This window comes from Hemitrygon akajei, chromosome 7 (genome assembly GCF_048418815.1).
Source record: "Hemitrygon akajei chromosome 7, sHemAka1.3, whole genome shotgun sequence".
In the NCBI taxonomy this organism is placed as follows: Eukaryota; Metazoa; Chordata; class Chondrichthyes; order Myliobatiformes; family Dasyatidae; genus Hemitrygon; species Hemitrygon akajei.
Window position 1 is genome coordinate 181,392,160 of NC_133130.1, and position 24,890 is coordinate 181,417,049.

At 48.5% G+C, this 24,890-nt stretch overlaps 1 protein-coding gene across 6 annotated transcripts in view; it reads right to left on the reverse strand.

Moving 5' to 3' along the window:
- Positions 1 to 24,890, reverse strand: part of LOC140731248 (adenylate kinase isoenzyme 1-like) — a 178,154-nt gene that overhangs the window by 35,522 nt on the left and 117,742 nt on the right. For 4 of the 6 annotated variants that reach the window (XM_073052787.1, XM_073052788.1, XM_073052792.1 and 1 more), the window contains one exon: positions 3,168 to 3,207. In XM_073052787.1, coding sequence (XP_072908888.1) covers positions 3,168 to 3,207 — 40 coding nt within the window. Of the gene's footprint in view, positions 1 to 3,167; positions 3,208 to 3,424; positions 3,494 to 13,928; positions 14,004 to 24,890 lie in introns of those variants that run through there. The other 2 variants (XM_073052793.1, XM_073052791.1) reach the window with 2 other exon arrangements.

Here is a 24,890-nt window from a genome sequence, read left to right on the forward strand (position 1 = left end):
GTGGGAATGCACTGCTTTCAGAAACCCTTCAGACACAGATCACAGTCACACAACTCTTTCAGAACGATTAAACCGAAGCACTGTCAAACAATGGTTCATACCTGTTCACACACTGACGCAGGTCCTTGGAGGCAGAGAGGGTGGGTGGAGGGAGTCTTACAGAACTTTTCACAAAATGAATATGCAACCAGGGGCTGATCTTAGAGCGGTGGAGTCTTACTGCATGGGAACAGGCTCCTTGGCCACGTTGAGCAGGATTGTGGGAACAGGCTCCTTGGCCACGTTGAGCAGGATTGTGGGAACAGGCTCCTCGGCCACGTTGAGCAGGATTGTGGGAACAGGCTTCTTGGCCACGTTGAGCAGGATTGTGGGAACAGGCTCCTCGGCCACGTTGAGCAGGATTGTGGGAACAGGCTCCTCGGCCACGTTGAGCAGGATTGTGGGAATAGGCTCCTCGGCCACGTTGAGCAGGATTATGAGAATAGGCTCCTTGGCCACGTTGAGCAGGATTGTGGGAACAGGCTCCTTGGCCAGTGTTAGGGTTAATTCGAGACTGCCATTACAGGTCAGGAGTGGCTCACGTAATATAGGAGGCCGGAATGCGAGGGAGGGGGGAGCGAAACTGGGGATTCCGCTACACCGAAACCACTAGTGTCACGCGATTCAGTAAACAAAAGAAACAGGTAACTCGTGAGTGTATGGCATCAGGCCAATAAGATGGACACGAGTGCCCGATATTACCTAATATGTAGCGGGGGGTTGTGCTGGGGGGAAAAGGGATATAAATAAGAGCAGATTGTAAGGGGAAGTCGGAACGCGCCTTCTCCAGCGATTCCGTGGATTCGCTGTGCCAGTTACGGATTCTGCAATAAACCCAAGTTTTGTAATATTCCGGTGTTGGTTGTCTCTCTTCCTAAACGAACACAGGGCAGAATTTCAAGCCCAACACCACGTTGAGCAGGATTGTGGGAACAGGCTCCTTGGCCACGTTGAGCAGGATTGTGGGAACAGGCTCCTTGACCACGTTGAGCAGGATTGTGGGAACAGGCTCCTTGTCCACGTTGAGCAGGATTGTGGGAATAGGCTCCTTGGCCACGTTGAGCAGGATTGTGGGAACAGGCTCCTTGGCCACGTTGAGCAGGATTGTGGGAACAGGCTCCTTGGCCACGTTGAGCAGGATTGTGGGAATAGGCTCCTTGGCCACGTTGAGCAGGATTGTGGGAACAGGCTCCTTGGCCACGTTGAGCAGGATTGTGGGAACAGGCTCCTTGGCCACGTTGAGCAGGATTGTGGGAACAGGCTCCTTGGACACGTTGAGCAGGATTGTGGGAACAGGCTCTTTGGCCACGTTGAGCAGGATTGTGGGAACAGGCTCCTTGGCCACGTTGAGCAGGATTGTGGGAACAGGCTCCTTGGCCACGTTGAGCAGGATTGTGAGAATAGGCTCCTTGGCCACGTTGAGCAGGATTGTGAGAATAGGCTCCTTGGCCACGTTGAGCAGGATTGTGGGAACAGGCTCCTTGGACACGTTGAGCAGGATTGTGGGAACAGGCTCCTTGGCCACGTTGAGCAGGATTGTGGGAACAGGCTCCTTGACCATGTTGAGCAGGATTGTGGGAACAGGCTCCTTGACCACGTTGAGCAGGATTGTGGGAACAGGCTCCTTGGCCACGTTGAGCAGGATTGTGGGAACAGGCTCCTTGGACACGTTGAGCAGGATTGTGGGAATAGGCTCCTTGGCCACGTTGAGCAGGATTGTGGGAACAGGCTCCTCGGCCACATTGAGCAGGATTGTGGGAACAGGCTTCTTGGCCACGTTGAGCAGGATTGTGGGAACAGGCTCCTCGGCCACGTTGAGCAGGATTGTGGGAACAGGCTCCTTGTCCACGTTGAGCAGGATTGTGGGAACAGGCTCCTTGGCCACGTTGAGCAGGATTGTGGGAACAGGCTCCTTGGCCACGTTGAGCAGGATTGTGGGAACAGGCTCCTCGGCCACGTTGAGCAGGATTGTGGGAACAGGCTCCTTGGCCACGTTGAGCAGGATTGTGGGAACAGGCTCCTCGGCCACGTTGAGCAGGATTGTGGGAACAGGCTCCTTGGCCACGTTGAGCAGGATTGTGGGAACAGGCTCCTTGGCCACGTTGAGCAGGATTGTGGGAACAGGCTCCTTGGCCACGTTGAGCAGGATTGTGGGAACAGGCTCCTCGGCAGGATTCCTATCTAAGTCCGCCTTTTGCCAATATCCTTCTGAACTTTTCCTGTCCCAGTGTGTTTTAAATATTGCTAATCTATCTGCCCTAACCAATTCTTCCGGCAGCCCATGCTATTTATTGATTTATTGAGATCCAGCACTGAATAGGGCCTTCGAGCACCATGCCCAGCATTCCCTGATTTAACCCTAGCCTAATCACGGGACAACTTGCAATGACTAATTAACCTGGCAATCTTTGGACCCGGAGGAAACCCACGCGGTCACGGGGAGAACGTACAAACTCATTACCGTCTGGGGTGAAAGAGCTGCCCCTCAAGGTTTCTATCAAATCTCTCCCCTCTCACTCTGAATCGCTGCCTCCTAATTTTTGATTCCCCAACCCTGGGAAGGAGGTAGTGTGTCTTCCCCTAACTACATTCCCCATGAACTTATTCACCTCTATAACGTCGCCCCTCATTCTCCTGTCCTCCAATGAATAAACCACCTCAACACCCCTGCTTAACTCAGGACTGGCACATCCTTGCAAGCATCCTTCCTACAGCGGGCGGGTCACTAAGGGTTAATTATCAGGAGACAGATGGAGCCGATCTGGAGGGGGGAAGTGTAAGTGTGTGGAAGCGGGATGAAGCTGGGACAGGGATTGGGAATGATGTTTACCCCTCTCCCTCCATCCCACTCTGCACTGATGGCCTATGTGTGTGTACACACACAGACACGCGCACGCACACACACACAGACACACACACAGAGACAACAATGAACAATAGCGAACTGGCCACAGCTGAGATTGCTGGCTGTGTCTCAGTGCGGGGGGCGGAGGAGAGGGTTAATTCTTTTATCAGCCATCCAAATTCACTCAGAGCCTGGACCAGAGGCAGTAGCAGTAACCAATTCCAGACAATAAGTTTCTGCCTGTTGACCTCTCACCCCCACCTTAGAGAAACTGAGTCGTTACCTGACATTGTGAAATCTTCCGCGGCCAAAGTTCCCTCAGACTAGAACAGAAGAAAACAAAAACGGGGTTAATTGTCTCTCTCTCTCCCCTTCTGGAAGTCAAGTGCATTTCTTTTTAATGAACTCTAGTATTGTGCAGGGGGAGCAGAGATGATGTGATGCGAACACATGCAGAGAACAGCATGCCAACAGATGCAAAGCACTGAGAAGACGGAAACCGTGGCCGCCAGCCCCCGCGCCCCCTCCTCAGACACTTGCCAGAGCTCAGCTCCAGCTGCCGGTGTGTTTGACGGGCCTCCCTGCTGCAGAGCCGAGTCTCCACTGAGCATGTGCGGCATCCCAGCACTGCATCTTGGGAGCCACGTTCCTCCAGTCTCCTCTTGTGCCACTGCCTCCTTTCTGCCCACGTCCTGCCTGACTTTCACCTCTCCAGCAGACAGCCCCAGCTCGGGAAAAAAACCCCTCCCTCCGCCTTCCCCGTGCCTTAACCAAGGAGGCACCCTCCCTCCTCCTAACCAGGGGCTTCAAGTCCTGCAGCAGAAAGTCCGAGGTTGGGATACTGAGGGGGTCAACTTAAACCACCCTCATGGGGTAAAGGGCCTCACCTACCCCCTCTAAGATCGCATGGTAACACTTTGCAGCAGGGGGAGGTGACTGGGGTAACTCCCTGACCAAATAATATTTTGCTGCTGCAAAGACAGCGAATCTCACAACATATGCCGGTGATATGAAACCTGATTCTGAATTAACCCTCATCAATGTCATACGGATGGTCGAATCCCTGCTGACCATCGAATGACTCCTACACTAATCCTGCTTTGCTCCCCCCATAGTCTCATCGGCACCATCCCCAGATTCGACTGTTCGCCTGCTCGTCAGGGGCAATTCACAGCGGCCAATGAACCGACCAGCACACCTCACGGAAACCAGAGCACCTGGAAGAAACCCGTGGAAGCACAGGGAGAAAGGTCTGTGGGGGAGGAAGGAAATCGGGACCGAGTCTGGCTGGTGGGAACTGTGAGGCAGCGGCTCCACCGGGTGCACGATGTGTGCTGTTTACTCTCAGCCAGCCATTTAAAGGAACAGCAAATGGTAATGGCAGAGGTCACCAACCTTTTTTGCACCGCGGACCGGTTTAATATTGACAATATTCTTGTGGACCGGCTGACGGGGGAGGGGTGGGGGTGCTAATCACAACTGGAATATCGGTGATAAGTCACTTATAAGTGGCTGATACACTCAATTTCATTTCTAAAAGGGTTTATCTAACGAATTTAATATTAAACACACAGCACATATTTTCCTTGCATGAATATAGTGATGAGAGAGGAGAGAGAGAGAGAGAGAGAGAGGAGAGAGGAGAGAGAGAGAGGAGAGAGAGAGAGAGAGAGAGGAGGGAGAGAGAGGAGGGAGAGAAAGGAGGGAGAGAGAGGAGGGAGAGAGAGGAGGGAGAGAGAGGAGAGAGAGAGAGGAGAGAGAGAGAGGAGAGAGAGAGAGGAGGGAGAGAGAGGAGGGAGAGAGAGGAGGGAGAGAGAGGAGGGAGAGAGAGGAGGGAGAGAGAGGAGGGAGAGAGAGGAGGGAGAGAGAGGAGGGAGAGAGAGGAGAGAGAGAGAGGAGAGAGAGGAGGAGAGGGAGGGAGAGAGAGAGAAGAGAAAAATGAAGGGAGAGAGAGAAAGAACGAAAGAAAGACACACACACACACACACAATTTAATTAGTGTGGATGGAGTCAAAAGCTATTCTTCTTCCCTCCTCTTTTAGCAACACCATTGCCTCATTTGTTTTATTCACCGACTCCCAGCAACCAGGACACTACTACGGGCTGCTTGTGAAAGTGCAGCAGCCACGAGAAACAGCAGCAAAGATGTTTGGGAGTGTCCTGGGTGAATCACATCTCTCCTTTGTTGCCACCTATGGACACTGGCCACCTTTAGCATTTGCTAAACCCTACCTTAGTCTACTGGTCTCCATCAAAGATCCAAGGACAGTGAGTGTGAACACAACTTTCTCAACTTGCTCATGGTTTCTTATCCTGATTGCTAGGAATTTGCTGGTCAGCTTTCACAGGAGACTGGGAGGCATGGATGAGGATTTCAGTTCTGCTGGAAAATGATGCTGGAGGGGTAAGAATTGGGGGGGAGACAAAGAAATGGCAGATGAACTCAATGTACTTTGTATCAGTCTTCATTGTGGAAGACATTAAGGAGAAGGTGCTTGTGAGCTGTAAGGTCTTAAGCCACCTGGATCGACTACACCCCAGAGGTAGATGAAGAGACTGTGGAGGCATTAGTAATCTTCTTTTAAGAATTACGAGATTATGGAATGGTTCTGGAAGAGTAGAAAATTGCAGATGTCACTCCACATTTTGGAAGGGAGGGAGGCAGAAGAAAGGAAATTATAAGCTAGTTAGTCTGACCTCAGTGATTGGGAAGATGTTGGAGTCCATTATTAAGGATGAGGTTTCAAGGTACTTGGAGGCACATGGTAAAATAGGCCAAAGTCAGCATGGTTTCCTCAAGGGGAAATCTTACCTGACAAATCTGTTGGAATTCTTTGACAAAATAAGAGGTAGGATTGACAAAGGAGAGTCAGTGGATGTTGTGAGATTGGATTTTCATAAGGCCTTTGATGAGGTGCCACGCATGAAGCTGCTTAAAAAAGCTAAGAGCCCATGGTATTACAGGCAAGGTTCAAGCATGGCTGGAACATTGGCTGATTGCCAGGAGGCTAAGAATGGGAGTAAAGTGAGCCTTTTCTAGTTGGCTGCCAGACCCTAGTTATGTTCCACAAAGGTCGATCACTTCTTTTCACGTTATACGTCAATGATTTGGATAACGGCTTTATAACCAAGTTAATGGATGATACTAAGATAGGTGGAGGGGCAGATAGTGTTGAGGAAGTAGAAGGACACGGACAGATTAGAAGGATGGGCAAAGAAGTGACTGTGCAAGTACAGTTTTCGTGGTCATACGCATTGATAGATGGAATAAGGGTTCAGACTATCTTCTAAATGTGGAGAAAATTCAAAAATCAGAGGTGAAATGGGACTCGGGAGCCCTCATGCAGGATTCATAAAGGTTGAGTCGGTGGTAAGGAAGACAAATGGAATGTTAGCATTCCTTTCAAGAGGACTAGAATATAGGAGCAAAGATGTAATACTGAAGCTTTATAAGGCATTTTTCAGACCGCACACGGAGTATTGTGTTTTATCTAGAAACAGATGTGCTGCCATTGGAGAAGGTCCAGAAGTGGTTCACGAGAATGAAAGGGTTAATGTATGAGGAGCGTTTGATGGCTCTAAGCCTGTACTCAATGGAGTTATAGAAGAATGTGTGTGTGGGGGGGGGGGGGGAGAGAATTGAAACCTACTGAATATTGAAAGGCCTAGATAGAGTGAATGTGGAGGGGATGTTTCCTATAGAGGGTGAGTCTAGAACCAGAGGGCACAACCTCAGAATAGAGCAACAATGAGGGATCTCTTTAGCCAGAGGATGATGAATCTATGAAATTCATTGCCATAGACAATGCCATATATTTAAAGTGGAAGCTGACAGGCTCTTGACTAGTGAGGGGGTCAAAGGCTACAAAGAGAAGGGGATTGAGAGGGATAATAAATCATCCAAATGGAGCAGAGTTGATTGGCCGAAAGGCCTAATTATGCTCCAATGGCTTATGGTCTTATAAAGTGGTCACCCTCCAGTTGCTGAAAGCTGTCTGAGCTTGTTCTAAAACTACTCCCTAACGACACAGTCAGCCAGCTGGCGTGATTATTCTCGGCGCAGGGCAGCAATCGCCTTTCACGCGGATGGGGTTGGCTCTCTCTCACACCTCCAGCCAGCCCAGCCCTCAGGACCCCCCGGCCCTGCTTCTGCACGTGCCGCCGATCAACACACAGTTCGCAGTGGATTCTCCTTCTTTAGATTAGCAGTTAACATTAGTTCACAGTGCCAGTGATCCCGGTTCAGTTCCTGCTGCTGCCCTTTGGAGTTTATCCCGTGCCTGCGTGGGCTTCTCCCGGTGCTCCAGTTCCCTCCCACACTCCATGTAGGGTTAGCAAATTGCGAGCATGCTGTGTTGGCACTGGAAACATGCAGATACTTGTGGGCTTTCACTTCAGACAACGTTGGTTGCAAATGATATGCAAATTTAATGTTTCAACTTACAAATAAAGCTTATCGTTAATCATTAATCTTCAGACCAAAGGGAGGGGCTGCTTCAGAAAGAGCTGACAACCAGCACGTTGCATTTGACACCATGCAATTCGGCTTCCTCACCGACAGCGGGGATTTGAGCTATCTTTAGTCCTTCCTAGGCCCAGCTGTTTGCGAAAAGGTCAAGAGCCCACGGAAAAGGTCAAGAGCCCACGTGGAGCTTTAGCTGAATTGGTAAATGTCCCACCGGATGTCAGAGCCGTGCAGCCTCCAGACAACCGATAGGGAATCATCATCTGTTCGTGTGGGACCACGCCAGCTAGGAACTTACTTACTGACATCGCTGGAGTTTAGGGCCGCCTCTGTCTGTTCACACAGTCACACACAGGTAGAGAAGGATCATTCACTGGCGTGTCCGGAACAATTTTGTTTGACCAGTCAGGGTTGTTAGACCGAAGTTGAACCCCCGAACCTGGAGGACTAGTGGACCACTCTTCGTCTGGACTCTACCCTTTGACCGGTTTGGCATGGGTGACCCTACCAAGCACCGAAGCACAAGGCCCTGACTCCAGCAATGTAGCTGTCCGGGTCATTGAGGCACACAAGCCTCCAAACCCTACAGTAGGGCTGTGGTCCTCTTGCAGGATCAGCTCGGAGAGGGAATCATTACCATATTCTCCACATTCAGGGAATAATACCCGGCAAAAAAGGAAAAACTGCCCAGTCTATGATTTGTAATGTACCTGTTCACTGAGAGAGGCTGTTGGAGCCATCATGATCACCTCCCACATTCTGATCGAATTTCATCAGACAGGCTGGAGAGGGGTCAGGAAAAACTGCCCGAGGTTTTGACCAGGAATGTAATCCCGGATCAGAGGGATTCATATCCAGAGCAGCAAAGTCAGAATAAGCCTCAAACTATCTTCTGGAGGAAGTCGGTGGGTCAAAACTCTCCATGAGAAAAAGGTTGTGAATAGGAGAGAGATCCTTACTCAGGGAGCTATGGAGACTCAGTTCCAAGTGGGGACAGTAGCTGTGTGCAGACTGTGCGGATCACTGCTTGAATGGGGGAGGAAGTTTGCTCCTGTTCGTTTTGTGATGGTGGCCCTGTGCTCACCTGCCACAGATTCCAGCAACGGACATCCACTGGGCACCCCCCCCCCCCGCCCCCACTCCCTCTCCCTCCCCACCTCTCTGCCGAGGGGCTGCGGCTGACACAAGCAAGCGGCGGTCAAGTCAAGAGAGGGGTCTGTCCGAACCCAGGGCACAAGGGATTCAAATTCGGACCAGAGCTGGTCTGGATTCAGACTGACACCTCTCCCAACTTGGCCACCATGTGCCTGTGTCTGTCAGGAGCTGCAGCTGGGGGTGGGGAGAGGAGGCAGGTCAATTTACACATGGGTCAGAGAGAACTTTTCTGACCTGTGAAATGAAATTCCATCCGCTGTCAGGTGACACTGATATACAGTGTTGGTGATACATTATGAGTGGGAGACTGAGTGTGTCTAAGATAAAATATTAGATTTTTTTCTCACGTGTATCAGAGCATACACTGAAATGCACAGCTTGCGTTGAGGATGTGCCAGGGGCAGCCTGCTAGTATCGTCACACTTCCAGCACCAGCAGTACATGCTTAAAACAAACCCTAACACGTGTCTTGGGAATGTGGGGAAAAGCTGGAGCATCTGAAGGAAACCCACATGGTCACAGACAGTGGCGGGAATCGTGGCTGAAAGAAGGCCACAGGGAGCTTAACATCAAAGGATATACTTTGTATTGAAAGGACCAACAGAAAGGTATAGGTGGTGGTGTGGCTCTGTTGCTAAGAGATGGAATTACATCTTTAGAAAGAGGTGACACAGGGTCAGAGAATGTTGAGTCTTTGTGGGTGAAGTTAAGAACCTGCGAGGGTAAAAAAATTAGAGAATCACATACAGGCCTCCAAATAGTAGCCAAGATGTGGGGTTGAGATTGCAAAGGGAGCTGGAAAAGGCATGTAATAAGGGTAATGTCACAATTGTAATGGGGGACTTCAATATGCAAGGGGATTGGGAAAATCAGGTTGGTGTTGGATCACAAGAGAGGGAATTTGTTGAATGCCTATGAGATGGCTTTTTAGAGCAGCTTGTGCTTGAGCCTACTCGGGGAAAGGCTAACTTAGATTGGGTGTTGTGTAATAACCCTGATCTCATCAGGGAGCTTAATGTAAAGGAACCCTTAGGGAGCAGTGATCATAACATGAGTGAATTCACACTGCAATTTAAGAGGGAGAAGTACAGTATACGTCACATGTATCGGTATCGCAATGGAATCACAGAGGCATGAGAGAGGAGCTTGCCCAGGTGGACTGGAGGAGGATACTGGCAGGGATAACGGCAGAGAAGAGGTGGCTGAAGCTGAAATGTCTGGGAATAGCTCTCAGATGGCAGGGGTGGGCAAGGGAAGTTAAGGACTGCATGAAAACCAAGGAAAGGGCATATAAGGTGGCAAAAGTGAGTGTGAAGTTGAATGATTCGGAAGTTTTTAATAATCCAACAAAAGGCAACAAAAGAAGCTATAAGTCGGGAAAAGATATGAGGTCAAACAAGCCAATAATATAAAGCAGGATACTAAAAGTTTTTTCAGTTATATAAAGAGTAAAAGGGAAGTGAGAGTTGATATTGGACCACCAGAAAATGATGTTGGTGAGGCAGTAATGGGGGAAAAAGAAATGACAAATGAACTTAATGGGTACTTTGCATTTGTCTTCACTGTGCAAGACACTAGCTGTGTGCCAGAGGTCCGTGAGTGTCAGGGAGCAGCAGTGAGTGCCATTGCTATTACAAAGGAAAAAGTGCTAGGCCAACTCTAGGGTCTTAAGGTGGATAAATCACTTAGACCAGATAGACCAGAGTCCTGAGAGAGGTTAATGAAGAGATAACAGATGCATTAGCCATGATTTTTCAAGAATCATTTGATTCTGGCATGGTCCCAGAGGACTGGATAATTGCAAATGTTACTCCACTCTATAAAAAGGGAGGAAGGCAAAAGAAAGGAAATTCTAGGCCAGTTAGCCTAACCTCAGTGGTTGGGAAAGTGTTGGAGTCTATTATTAAGGATGAGGTTTAGGAGTACTTGGAGACTAATGATCAAATAAGTCAAAGTCAGCATGGTTTCTGTCAAGGGTACTCTTGCCGGACAAATCTGTTAGAGTTCTTTGAGGAAGTAACAAATAGGGTGGACAAAGGAGAAGCAGTGGATGTAATTTATTTGGATTTTCAGAAAGCATTTGATAAGGTGCCACACATGAGGCCGCTTAACAAGATCCTGTGGCGTTACGGGAAAGATACCGGCATGGATAGAGGAATGGCTGACAGCCAGGAGGCAGCGAGTGGGAATAAAAGGGGCCTTTTCTGGTTGGCTGCCAGTGACATAATGGTGTTCCTCAGGGGTCAGTGTTGGGATCACTACTTTTCACATTGTTTGTCAATGATTTGGATAATGGAATTGATGGCTTTGTTGCAAAGTTTGCGGCCGATACAGATAGATGGAGGGGTAGGTAGTGCTGAGGAAGCAATGCGATTCCAGCAGGACTTGGACATATTGGAAGAATGACCAAAAGAGTGGCAGATGGAATACAATGTTGGGAATGTATGATAACACACTTTGGTAAAAGGAACGATAGTGCAAACTATTATTTAGATGGGGAGGAGGTTCAAACATCAGAGGTGCAGAGGGATTTAGGAGATCTCATAGAAGACCCCCAGAAGGTTAATTTACAGACTGAGTCTGTGATAAAGAAGGCAAAAGCAATGTTGGCATTCATTTCAAGGGAAATAGAATATAAAAAAAGGATAATGCTGAGGCTTTTTAAGACTCTCGTTAGGTCACATTGGAGCATTGTCAGCAGTTTTGGGCTCCATATCTCTGAAAGGATGTGTTGTCACTGGAGAGAGTCCAGTGAAGGTTCACGAGGATAATTCCAGGAATGACGGGGTTAACATATGAGGAATGTTTAGCAGCTTTGGGCCTGTACTCACTGTGATTTAGAAGAATCCGAGGTTGGGGAGGTGGGGTTGGGGGTATCTCATTGAAACCTACCAAATGTTGAAAGGACTGGATAAGATGGATGTGGAGAGGATGTTTCCTGTGGTGGGGGTATCCAAAACTAGAGGGCACAGCCTCAAAATTAAGAGGCAACTTTTTAGAACAGAGGTAAGGAGGAATTTTTTAGCCAGAGAGTAGTGAACCTGTGGAATGCTCTGCCACGGACTGCGGTGGAGGCCAAGTCCTTGGGGATATTTAAGGCGGAAATTGATCGCTTCCTGATCGGTCAGGGCCTAGGAGGATATAGCCAGAAGGCAGGTGTATGGGGTTGAGTGGGATCTGGGATCAGCCATGATGGAATGGTGGAGCAGACTCGATGGGCCGAATGGCCTAATTTGCTCCTATGTCTGGTGATCGTATGCTCCCACAATTAGGCTAGCATGAAAAATTGGGGGATTGCTGGGCGGATTGGCTCGAAAGGCTGGAAGGACCAACCTTGCACTATATCTCTATCAATAAATAAATTGGTTGATAGATAAATGTTTGTTTATTTATTTATTTAACAACAGAAAGAAATAACAGCTTGTTTAGTTTGAGGAAACGTTGACTTCTCATTTCTTAGCCCTCATATCTTTAGAATCTTCTAAGAAATCATCTTTCGTCTTGACCTATCCTGGCTCATCGTCAGTGTCAGACTTCCTGCCTCACTGCAGTCTGTGGTTATTATCGATCAACGAGGCACCCACTGAGTGCTGAACTGAAGGGATCAGGAGAATAAATGACTAAAAAAAAAGTTCTGGTGACAACAATTTTTAAAAAAAACTCTATTTGGTCTCCTGTCAAATTGTTGTCACCAGAACGTTTCAAAGTATAGAGTGAACACAGTTTGTTCTGGTTCAATCACATAGTCACCATGACCAAAAACGCTTACTGGCACACCTGCTTCCTCAGAAGACTAAGGAGATCCGGCATCTCTACCCCATGGACCCTCAGCAATTGTTGTAGATGCCCCATAGAAAGTATCCTATCCCGGTGCAGCACATCTGCCCTGCCCAAGAAAGCAAGCAACGGCAGAGAGCCATGGGACACAGCCCAGCACAGAAAACAGCCTCCTCTCCACGGACTCTGTCTGCAGCCAGCACAATCAAACACCCCACACACTCCCTCTCCCCCCCTACATCGGGCAGAACACACAAGCGCCTGATAGCACGTCCTGTCAGGCTGAAAGACAGCCCCATCTCCACTGTTATAAGATTATAGAGCAGTTCTCTATAAGCTGGATTCCCTTCTCTCATCGTGGCCTTGCATTTCACTGTCTGCCTGCATCGCACTTCCTCCATCAATGTAACAGGATATTCTACATTCTGGCATTGCTTTTTCTGAGAGTGTGCCGATGTGTTGAAACGATCTGAATGGATGGCATGCTCAACAGAGTTTACCACTGTACACATGACAGTGAAGAGCTGATTACCAGCATGTCTTTGTTAAATAAATGACGGGAGGAGAATTATCTGATACGGGAGGGGGTGGGGTTGTTGGAGGAGGGGGGGGGAGTCAGTGGAGGGGAGGGGAGGGTATTGGAGGGGAGGGTTGTTGGAGGAGGACGGTCAATGGAGGAGAGGGGGAGGGTTGGAAGAGGAGGGTCAGTGGAGGGGAGGGGGGTTGTTGGAGGAGACGGGGGGGTTGTTGGAGGAGGAGAGTCAGTGGAGGGGAGGGGGAGGGTTGTTGAAAGAGGAGGAGAGTCAGTGGAGGGGAGGGGGAGGGTTGTTGAAAGAGGAGGGTCAGTTTCTGGCGACTGTGAGAGATGCTGACGAAGGGCACTGAGAAAAGTTCCAGAGAGAAACTGAAAACGCTTTCGGTACAGATGGAGAAATGCCTTTGGCAAGTATGATTAGGATAAAGACAGTGTCTGGGTTTAGGGTACACTCTCTGGTGCAGAAAAAGCAGATGGTTAAGCATCTGAAATAATTTCTGCAGCCTGAGGGGCTCAGTGAATACCCTGGACTAACTGCTCTCCCTCTCCAGATTCCTGACACAGCCTGACACTTCCCCGGAGGAAGGGAATATATTTCCCTACAATGCAACCAAGGTGAATGGAAGAAGTCGGGAGAAAGCAGAGCTCTGTGGAAGCTGGGACCTGTCAGAGACAATGTCCTACTCTCGCGACTGATGGTGGCTGCCAGCACCCTGCGCAAGTCAGAGCACTGCCCACCTGTGGGCATCTCACAGGGTCACATTACAGAGTGGAACTGGAGCCGAGGCACTGCGGGAATCGAGTCTGACATTGAACACCACTTCAGTGCTTTTACGGACGAATAATTATTACACAACAACCTGTTTGGCCGTGCTCTCCAGGCAGGGGGAGGAACAAAGATGCAGAGCTGTTTCAAACGTGTCACGAGCCAGGCTTCATTGCCCCTCGAGTGCCAATTACAGCTGATGAAAAGTGACAAGTGAATAGCGCTTGGAATTTGCAGTCCTTCTCCTGTTAGGGAGACTTATTTTTAAGCAACTCAACTCCAAAGGAGCAGGCAAGACTATTTAACCAGCCCTTGCATTCAGCAGCAAAACAGAGGAGACACTTACCAAGAACGTGAGCGTGTCTTCTGCTGAGAGCTAGGCAGCAAACCGGGCTTCAGGCGTAAGTGGTTTCTTGTAGTATCACCCTGGTCTATATATATCCTCCTGTGGTGGGGCTGGGCATGTCAAACAGTCTCATTGCAAGCTGGGACAGAATTTTAATGTGCAGGAGGAGCCTTGCCTGGCAGGCGGTGAAGTTCAGGCAGAACGGCTCCTCAGCTGCTCCAGGCCATCGCTCCCAAGGTTTAAGGGTGCTGCGGTACGCGGGAAGCACGTGTTCTGTGGCGGTGTTATTCCGCTGACCACGGCGGCCGCATGCGGCCTGAAAGCCCGATTCTCCCGTGCTAGGAGCCGCGTGTGAGCAAACATTGCAGAGACTGGCACATTCCAAGGCCCACAGCTGAGCACTGAGGGGCACCCGAGTGGTCACCCACCCAAAGTCTTCAGGGGGTGGGGGCAAAGCTCAGGGCTGCCCCACCACCGCAGTGGGACTGCGGCCCCCACCCGAGTGTGGAAGGGAAAACTGACATCAAGGCGACAGGCTGCAAACCCACGAGGCGAAACGGAATAATCTACCCTGCACCGTGAACAGTGACATACACATGTACTGTACCGTGTACTGCTGAATTTTATGATTAAAAACAGTTTGCAGTTTAATGATCAGGTCCATGAGATTCCAAGGCCTGACTGGTGACACCACGGCAACAACCGACAGGGTGAAAGGTGAGAGTGGAAAGTACGCTGGTCAGTTGCCTTCCCACCTCTGAGTGAAAGGTTTTCTTCAAAGCTCCAGGGTCATTGCAAACTGGGGGCACTTAGACTGTTGTGATGCAGACTAACAGCAGGAACACCCCGGGCCCAGCACAGCAAAAAGATGAAAGATTTTGTTTTATCTGTCACAAGTACTGTACATCGAAACATACAGCGAAAGGCGCCGTTCTGAGGATTGCGCTGTGGGCAGCCTGCAAATGTTGCTACGCTTCCAAAGCCAACTCACTGGCTGTTCGTCTTTGAAATGGGAGCAGCCAGAGGAAGCCCACACGGTCACTGGGAGTACTCCTTATAGACAGCGGCGGGAATTTAACCCCGATTACTGATCGCTGGCGCTAACTGCTACGCTACTGTGCCGCTCGACCACACATCTACTTTCTCAGTAGCTGAAGGAGATTCAGCATGCAATCAAACGCTCTCTACACGCTCACTGCCAGAGGTGCTCTGGAGAAAATATCCTGACTGGTTGCATCGTGGCTGGGTCCAGCAATTCCAAAGCACGAGAATGCAAGAGTTGCTTGTTTGTTTGTTGAGATACAGTGCGGAATTGTCCCTTCCAGCCCTTTGAGCTGCACTGCCCAGAAATCCCCCAATTTAACCCTAGCCTAATCACGGGACAATTTACAACGATCAATTATCCTACCAACCGGTACATCTTTGGGCTGTGGAGGAAACCAGAGCACTCGGAGGAAACCCATGCGGTCACAGCGAGAACGTACAAACTCCTTACAGGTTATGGACACAACCTAATCCAAAACAGGCACAGTCCTCCCCGCCGGTGAGAACTTCTACAGGAGGTACTGCCTCAAGGAGGCAGCATCTATCATCGAGGATACCCAGCATCCAGGCCAGAGCCGGTTGTCACTGCCACTGTCAAACAGGGTCTACAGAAGCCTGAAGTCCCACACTGTCGGGTTCAGGAATAGCTACATTCCTAACCATCACGTCCGTTAACCGGGCTGCACAATCCTCGCCTTAACTCGCCAATGGAACATCACAGATCTCTTCTTGTAACAACATGGGCGTCTCCATTTGTGTCCCTTCAGAGACTGTCCGCCTGGTGTCAGTGGTCGCATAGCCGGGACTTGTGATCTGCACCGGCTGCTCGTACGACCGTCCACCACCTGCTCCCGTGGCTTCATGTGCCCCTGATCAGAGGTGGGGGCTAAGCAGGTGCTACACCCCGCTCAAGGGTAACCCGTAGGCTAGAAGAGGGAGGGAGAGCCTCATATCTCATTTGGTAGAGACTCATCTCCATCCCGCTACCCTATTTATACTAACTTACGTATATTCTGTTTCCATGTGCCTGTGGTGCTGCTGGAAGTTTTTCAATATACCTGAGCCTCCCCGTACCTGTACACATGACATTAACTGGCCTGGCACCATCAGCAGGAGTTGAAGACTCAAAGAGTAATTGAATGCAGAAGCAGGCCATTCAGCCCACAAAGTCTGTGCTGACCATCAAACACCCACTTTACTCTCCCCAATATTCCCATCAGCTCCCCCACCACTCACCTCCACACCAGGGATAATTTACAGTGGCCTATTAACTTACAAACTTGCACATCTTGGGGAGGTGGGAGGGAACTAGAGCGTGTCCACACAGTCACAGGGAGAGCATGCAGACTCCACACGGACAGTACCGGAGGTCGCGATCGAGTCTGCGGCCACTGGAGCTGTGAGACAGTGTCTCGCTGTGTTACAGGAGGAGGCTGAATCTGGTATGCTGGGTGTGAGGGCAGGACGTCAGCAGGTTAGAGTGATGCACACAGACACCCTTTTGGAACTTGGTGGGACCAAGCGCCAGGTGTTAACAGCAACACACGAAGTGTCTTCAGCTTCTTGACCTCAGTATGCTTCCAGGGTGTAAGGCAGGAGGAGGATGGCAGGAATGAGGCAACGGAGACAGGGAGGGGCAGGAACTGAGGGTGGTTGAAGTAATGGGGCGTTGGAAGGTTCATTGTCGGTCATGGGGCTGGGAAGCAGAGGACTTGATCCCGGGTACCAGGGGAGGCTGGCAGAGGGTGGGAAATTATCCAAGAAATCCATGTAAGGAACTGCTAAACTAGGAGCTTCGGAGCCAGAGAAAATTAAATGACAATCAGTGAGCAGGATTTGCTTTGGGAGAGGGTGTGAGTGAGGTATTTGAAATAGAAGTAGGTTAAGGACTCAAAGGATTAATTAGAATTAGCGGCATAGCAACCGAATCTCCAAGGCAAGTGGATACATTATTACACTCCATATAATCACTTAATTAAGGTTTAATGTATAGTGTAAACAGAAAGCTTGGCTGCTTGGTGTACACCATTACACGCTTCAGGACCAGATACAGCATTGGTGGCTGTAACTTCTGCTGATTCCACACGTTTGTTTTCTGAGTAAAGAACAGCATCTGAGATGTCCATAAGCGCCTCCCGCTCATATCAAAATGCTTCAGAATGAACACTGTCCTCACCCTATCACACATACTTCTGTCCATCCCTGTCACCCCATTCTCCGCAACCGATGTAGAAGAATCTTCATTGATGTTTCTGCAACCGTTTGACCAGTCAGGGTTGTTGGCCCTGAGCTGAACCCCCGAACCTGGAGAGTTGGTGGACAACTCTTAGTCTGACCTCTACCCTTTGACCTGTTTGGCATGGGTGACCCTACCAAGAGCAGAAGCATAACGCCCAACCAACATAGCTCTCCAGGTTATTGAGGCACACAAGCCTCCAAACCCTACGACAAGTTTGTGGTCCTCTTGGAGGCTTCTTTGCAACAGAAAACTCTATTTTTCTACCAGTTCTGATGAAGGGTGCCTGAGCTGAAACATTAACTGCTTCTCCTTCTACAGACGCTGATGGGACTTCCCGGTGTTTCCTGCAATTTCACCTTTTACTCCAAAATTAATTTCTACACAGTGTCCACGGAGTCTGTTGGAGAGGATACCATTTCCCCCACTCTGTGTTCCCTCTTAACTTGCAATGACTGGTGGTTCCGACGCCCAAGGGTTTGACATTCGACGCACCAGCCTCCCAAACCCCATGTTATGCAAACTTGAAAGCACTCTGACTTGCTATACATTGCTGGCCTGCAGTCTATCACTCTCCCTCACCCAATGATGGACCAATGCGCTTGTTCTCTTCTGCCTGGCTGTTATCTCCAACTCCACCTTGGATTTCACTCAGCTACACTGACTCTGGTCTTCCACGAGTTCTGCTGAAGGGTCTCAGCCCAAAACAGCAACCATTTATTTCCCTCCATAGATGCTGCCTGACCCGCTGAGCTCCTCTGCTATTTTGCTTATGGTGCTCTGGATTTCCAGCAACTTCAGAACCTCTTGTGCTTAAGGTCCATCTACCCCTCTAGCCTACCAATGTTGCATCGTAACACTCCGAATTCTGCCTGAAAATGTTCTCCATCCTGACCCACTGATCTCCTTTCACTGAGCGGAGATGATCGAGACTGGGGTCTTAATTCCCCAGGCTTCAGCTGCCCTTCATCCAAGATGGCTGACCTTCAAGGGGGAGTTGGCAAGTGATGGAACAGTGCTGTTTTTTCTAAAACAACTGTGTCTACAGGGGAATCTTCCTCGGGTTCAGAAAGGGGAAATACCTGTTCTGATGTAGTGAATGGATGTTTTCAAACTAAGACTCTTCTAAACTTGCTTTTTCCATTGAGAGTAGGAGAGGTTCAAACAAGAGGACATGAGTTGAGAGTTAGGGGGCAAAAGTTTAGGGGTAACACGAGGGGGAATTTCTTTACTCAGAGAGTGGTAGCTGTGTGGAATGAGCTTCCAGTAGAAGTGGTAGAGGCAGGTTCGATATTGTCATTTAAAGTAAAATTGGATAGGTATATGGACAGGAAAGGAATGGAGGGTTATGGGCTGAGTGCGGGTCAGTGGGATTAGGTGAGAGTAAGTGTTCGGCACGGACTAGAAGGGCCGAGGTGGCCTGTTTCCGTGCTGTAATTGTTATATGGTAAACGCTATACCAACACACAATGAACCCATGGATAAGCTGGTGTAAAACCCAGGGCAGTACGCTGACTCTAGTGTGCAATGCCACTGGGAAGTAGGCTTAACCAGCGGCCCTTCTGAGTAGATAGAAGGATGAGAGTCTCACAGGAGTATTTAGAGGTTCAGGTCTTTCCAATTCCGGCAATTTCTTCTTTCTTTTAAATGCTTGAATTCCCACTGAGGTTGGTCCCACAGACTTTCAGATTCAGATTTATTTATCACATGTGCATCAAAACATACGGTGAAATGCATCGTTCGTGTTGCCAGCCAGCACACCCAAGGATGTTCAAACGTCTCCACACGTTTTGACAGCTACAACACAACAAGTGATAAGCAGCAACAAGAAGCCCTGTTCATCCAAATATAAATATAACACCTCACACACACACACACACTCACAATCACACCCCCCAGGGCAGGCCATTCTTATTCAGTCTCCAGCCTCCAGACTTTATCTGACTGGTGGCATTGGATCCCCACAGGGACTTCGGCAGCTAACCCAGGGGGCAGGGGATCTGTTTTCTGTCCGAGCTCAGAAAAGACTACTTAATTTACAGAGTGACCATTGTAAACCTGCACGCAATGGACAGCTGCTTCAGTGAATTTGGAAGGTCACCAAAGGCTCTGGCAAACTTCTACAGATGTACCATGGAGAGCATTCTGACAGGTTGCACTGTGGCCTGGTATGGAGGCTCCACGGCAGAGGGTTGTAGACTTAGCCAGCTCCATCGTGGGCACTAGCCTCCCCACCATTGACGACATCTTCAAAAGGTGTTGCCTCAAGATGGCATCATCCATCACGATGGACCCTCACAACCAGGACATGCCCTCTTCACATTGCTGCCATCACGGAGGGGGGACAGGAGCCTGAAACACCACACTCTGTGTTTCAGAAACAGCTTCTTCCCCTCTTCCATCAGATTTCTGAACGGTCCAGATCCATGAACACTAACTCACAGTTCCCGTTCCGCACCAGGTGTTTATTTTTAATTGTTATGTAATTTACAGCACCTTGCTCTGTACTGCTGCCACAAAACAACAAGTTTCACAACGTATGTCACAGATAGTAAACCTGATCCTGACTGATTAAAGCTGTCCAAGTTCTGACAAAAGACCTGAAAATATCAACGGTTTCTCACTTCACTGGTGCTACCAAACCAGTTGGCTAATTCCAGCACTTTCTGTTTTATTTCAAACTTCCGACATCTGCTGTATTGATTTTAGAATGCCATATCATAAGAAATTTGAGGCTTTTCTATACTGTGCTATAAAAATGCAGGTCCTTCTCTTTACCTCTATAAACACCTTGCCACCCAGGCCATTCCTTATTTTCTCTTTGCCCTTCAAAGAGAACAGCAGCTTGAAGGCCCAGATAGTTTCTCCCCTACCTCTGTCAGAGTGCCGAAGCAAACTCTCCTGGTGGTGCTGCCCTGTTCTTGCACTTCTGCCTCGTGGGCTTTAGCTTCTTCACCAGAGAGGAAATCTTCAAAAGGCGATGCCTCATAATGGCGGCATCCATCGTTAAGGATGCCCATTAACCAGGACGTAAGACCATAACACGTAGGAGCAGAATTAGGCCATTTGGCCCAGCGAGTCTGCTCCGTCGTTCAATCATGGCTGATTCTTTTCTTCCCCCCCCCCCCCCTCAGTTCCGCTCCCTGGCCTTCTCCATGTGCTCTTTCCTCCTCCATCAGAGAGGAGGAACAGGAGCCTGAAGACACACACTCAACATATTAGGAACAGCTTCTTTTTCTCTACCATCTGATTTCTGAACGGACAACGAACCAACCCATGAACACTACCTCACTATTTTTGCCCTCTTTTTACACTAGTTGTTTAATTTATACACTACTGTGCAAAAATCTTAGTCCATTATGTGCCATGTCATATGACATGATCTTTCCATGATCATATTTGTTCTTGGCATTTTTTCTGCAGAAGTGGTTTGCCATTGCCTTCTTCTGGACAGTGTCTTTACAAGACGGGTGACCCCAGCCATTATCAATACTCTTCAGAGATTGTCCATCTGGTGCCAGTGGTCGGACAACCAGGACTTGAGATCATACGAACATCCACCACCTGCTCCCATGGCCTCACTTGACCCTGATCAGGGGGCTAAGCAGGTGCTACACCTTGCCCAAGGGTGACCTGCAGGCTAGTGGAGGGAGGGAGCGTCTCACACTTCCTTTGGTAGAGACATAATCTTCACTCCGCCACCCAAAAAAGTCTTGGACACAGGTAAAAAAAAATCTATAAACAAAGATGCTTTCAAAAATAATGGAAGGGAAAGTTTCTAAATATCAAACAATTTTCTATAAAGAACAATAACAGTCAAAAACTAAATCAATATTTCCAGCATCTGCAGATTTCCTTGTTATTTGATGTGACCAGCCTTTGCCTTTAAAACTACATCAATTCTCCTCGGTACACAGTTGTACAGTTGAAAATTGGCTGGTAGGATGTTCCAAGCATCTTGGAGAACCTGCCACAGTTTTCTGCAGACTTTGGCTGTCTCGCTTGCTTCTGTTTCTCCAGATAATTCCAGAGCCTCTGTGATGTTGGGATCAGGGCTCTGTGTAAGCTATACCATCTTGGGTGTCTAAGACTTTTGCGCAGTACTGTAGTAACTTTATGCATCACACTACAGTGCTGCCACAAAAAAAAACAAATTTCACGACATATGTGAGTGATGATAAACCTGATTCTGATATGAGTTTCTATTATGCACTGAGAGTGGGAAGGGCACAGGGAGAGATGAGGGAGGGGGAATCAAATTACCTTGCCTGGTATCTCAACTGTGCCTGCGCCACTCCCCCCACCACTGGCACTCGTCCGCTGTTTCACACCCTTCCCGCGGTGCGCCACCCTCGCCGTTCCCAAAACCCTCTGCTTCCATCACATTTACAAACTTGATCTCTACTTCATGTTCAGTACAAAAGTCTGAGCTATATATTGTAATGAGAGATGCAGAGATGGCAGAGGAACCGAATGCGTATTTTGTATCAGTCTTCACAGTGGAAGACATCTGCAGTATACCGGACTTTCAGGAGTGTCAGGGAAGTGAAGTATGTGCAGTGAAAATTACAACTGAGAAGGTGCTCAGGAAGCTTAATGGTCTGAGGGTGGATAAATCTCCTGGACCTAATGGAATGCATCCTTGGGTTCTGAAGGAAGTAGCTGGAGAGATTGTGGAGGCACTAACGATGATCTTTCAAGAATTGATAGCTTCTGGCATTGTACCGGACGACTGGAAAATTGCAAATGTCACTCTGCTATTTAAGAAGGGTGGGAGGTAGCAGAAAGGAAACTATAGACCTGTTAGGCTGACATCAGTGGTAAGTTGTTGGAATCGATTGTTAGGGATGAGATTACAGGGTACCTGGAGGCACATGACAAGATAGGCCAAAGCCAGCATGGTTTCCTGAAAGGAAAATCCTGTCTGACAAACCTACTACAATTTTTTGAGGAAATTACAAGCAGGGTAGACAAAGAAGATGCAGTAGATGTGGTGTATTTGGATTTTCAGAAGGCCTTGACAAGGTGCCACACATGAGGCTGCTTAGCAAGAGCCCATGCAATTACAGGGAAGTCACTAGCATGGCTGGAGCATTGGCTGGTTCCCAGAAAACAGAGAGTGGGAATAAAAGGATCCTATTCTGGCTGGCTGCAGGTTACCAGTGGAGTTCCACAGGGGTCGGTGTTGGGACTGCTGCTTTTTATGATGTACGTCAATGATTTGGACTATGGGATTAATGGATTTGTGGCTAAATTTGCCAATGATACAAAGATAGGTGGAGGAGTGGGTAGTGTTGAGGACACAGAGAGCCTGCAGAGAGACTTAGATAGTTTAGGGGAAGGGGCAAAGAAGTCGCAAATGAAATACAATGTCGGAAAGTGTATGGTCATGCACTTTGGTGGAAGAAATAAACGGACAGACTATTATTTAGATGGGGAAAGAATTCAAAATGCAGAGATGCAAAGGGACTTGGGAGTCCTTGTGCAAGATACCCTAAAGGTTAACCTCCAGGTTGAGAGAGTGGTGAAGAAGGCAAATGCAATGTTGACATTCATTTCTAGAGGTACAGAATACAAAAGCAGGGATGTGATGTTGAGGCTCTATAAGCCACCCCTGAGACCACACTTGGAGTATTGTGTGCAGTTTTGGGTTCCTTATTTTAGAAAGGATATAATGACATTGGAGAGGGTTCAGTGAAGATTCACAAGAATGATTCCAGGAATGAAAGGGTTACCATATGAGGAACATCTGGCAGCTCTTGGGCTGTTTTCCCTGGAGTTCAGGAAAATAAGGGGGGATCTCATAGAAACATTCCAAGTGTTAAAAGGCCTGATCAGATTAGATATGGCAAAGTTATTTCCCATGGTAGGGGATTCTAGGACAAGAGGGCACGATTTCAGGATTGAAAGTCATCCATTTAGAACAGAGATGCAGAGAAATTACTTTAGTCAGAGGGTGGTAAATCTGTGGAATTTGTTGCCACGAGCAGCTGTGGAGGCCAAGTCATTGGGTGCATTTAAGACAGAGATAGATCGGTTCTTGATTAGCCAGGGCATCAAAGGGTATGGGGAGAAGGCAGGGGAGTGGGGATGACTGGAAGAATTGGATCAGCCCATGATGGAATGGTGGAGCAGACTCAATGGGCTGAATGGCCTACTTCTGCTCCTATATCTTTTGGTCTTATAGTCTTATATATCTAAGACCTGCATGTCAGTGATAAGAAACCTCATTTCTGATATTGATGAACTCGACCGCCCAGTTATTTTGGTTTTGTTACTTCAGTATCTTTTGGATATTTCAGGTTCCGCCACATTTTTGCCCCATTCTGTTTTGCGACCATTTTATTTATTGTTGTATTAAATATTACCATGTGCACTGTTTAATCTGCAAACTCGTGCAAACAAGGAATGTCATTGCATCCTGGTGCACATGACAACTAATCTAAACTAGCGTGAAAGGTGCCAGATTAAAATCCAGGTCGCTGTTTTGTAAGACTCACTGAGGTAGAGCTGACACAGTTCAGATTTGGTGGTTTCCACAACAGTCTCTCACCACTGTAGAAGATGACACAGTCCCTGACCATTACACACTGCCCTCTGTCTCCCCGGTAATCCAGCTTCCGGTCGCTTATTAATGCTGACGGTTTGCACTTAGTCTGGAGTGTGAGGTGTGTGAGCCAGTGGTTCAGAGTACAAGCAGACATGTAGCCCGAGCTGCGGGAGCCCTGGAACCAGCGCTGGCTTCCAGAACACCGGGGTGGGGAGTGTGGGTGCTTTGTCGCCAGAGCTGGGATTCAGATTGAGGAATGTTTCCTGCTCCTGTTAAACTCACCAGCTTCACTGGAAACTTTTTAAATATGTTATACAGTAGTGTAATAAAGTGAAAGAAAAGTATATTTGGGTATTCAAAGGAATAACATCCAATTGCCCAGAAAGTCTGCACCATGCCCCAAGGGTGTCAGAGTTCTAGTGTATCTCTCTCTCAATCACAAAACAATCTGAACACCAGTTACACTCTCCACAAGTAACGACTGAGTGAGATTAGTTAACGATGTAAAACAAAGGGCTGAAGCTCTTGGAACAGAAAGCTGAGGTATAATCATCAGGTCCTGATAAAAGCTGGTCCTTTGCGAACCACTCTCTGTGCCTGCTCTGTATCCGTTCTCAACCAGGGACCTCAGAAACAGAGAATCACCATGTGGGGATCAACGTCTTCTCCAAGAAACCAGGCTTGTTTGGAGCAGGAGGAGCATCCAATGCCCCACTAACTCTATGAAGAGTAGGCATCACAGTCTGGGTAACCACCATTTGCCCAGTACAAAGAAGCCAATGAACACTCTGCCTTGGAGCCACATCAGTCCGTGTAGCTCAGACACCCAGTGGGTCAACTGGTTTTCAGGGAATTTAACCCTAGCCACTGAGCAGCTCAGTGGCGATGAAAGCCACTCCATCAAGGAGACAGTGAGTTTAACGTAACAACAACCTTTTCCTCAATGTCAACAGAACAAACCAGCTGGTCATTGAGTTTAAGCGGAGTGGTGCACCAGCCTCTGACTACAACTACGGTGGTGAGGTTGAGGGCTTCAAGTTATTGGGGATGAACATCTCCTGATCCAACCATGCTGGTATCACAGCCAAGAAATATCACCAATGCCTCTACTTCGTCAAGTGGCTAAGGAAAT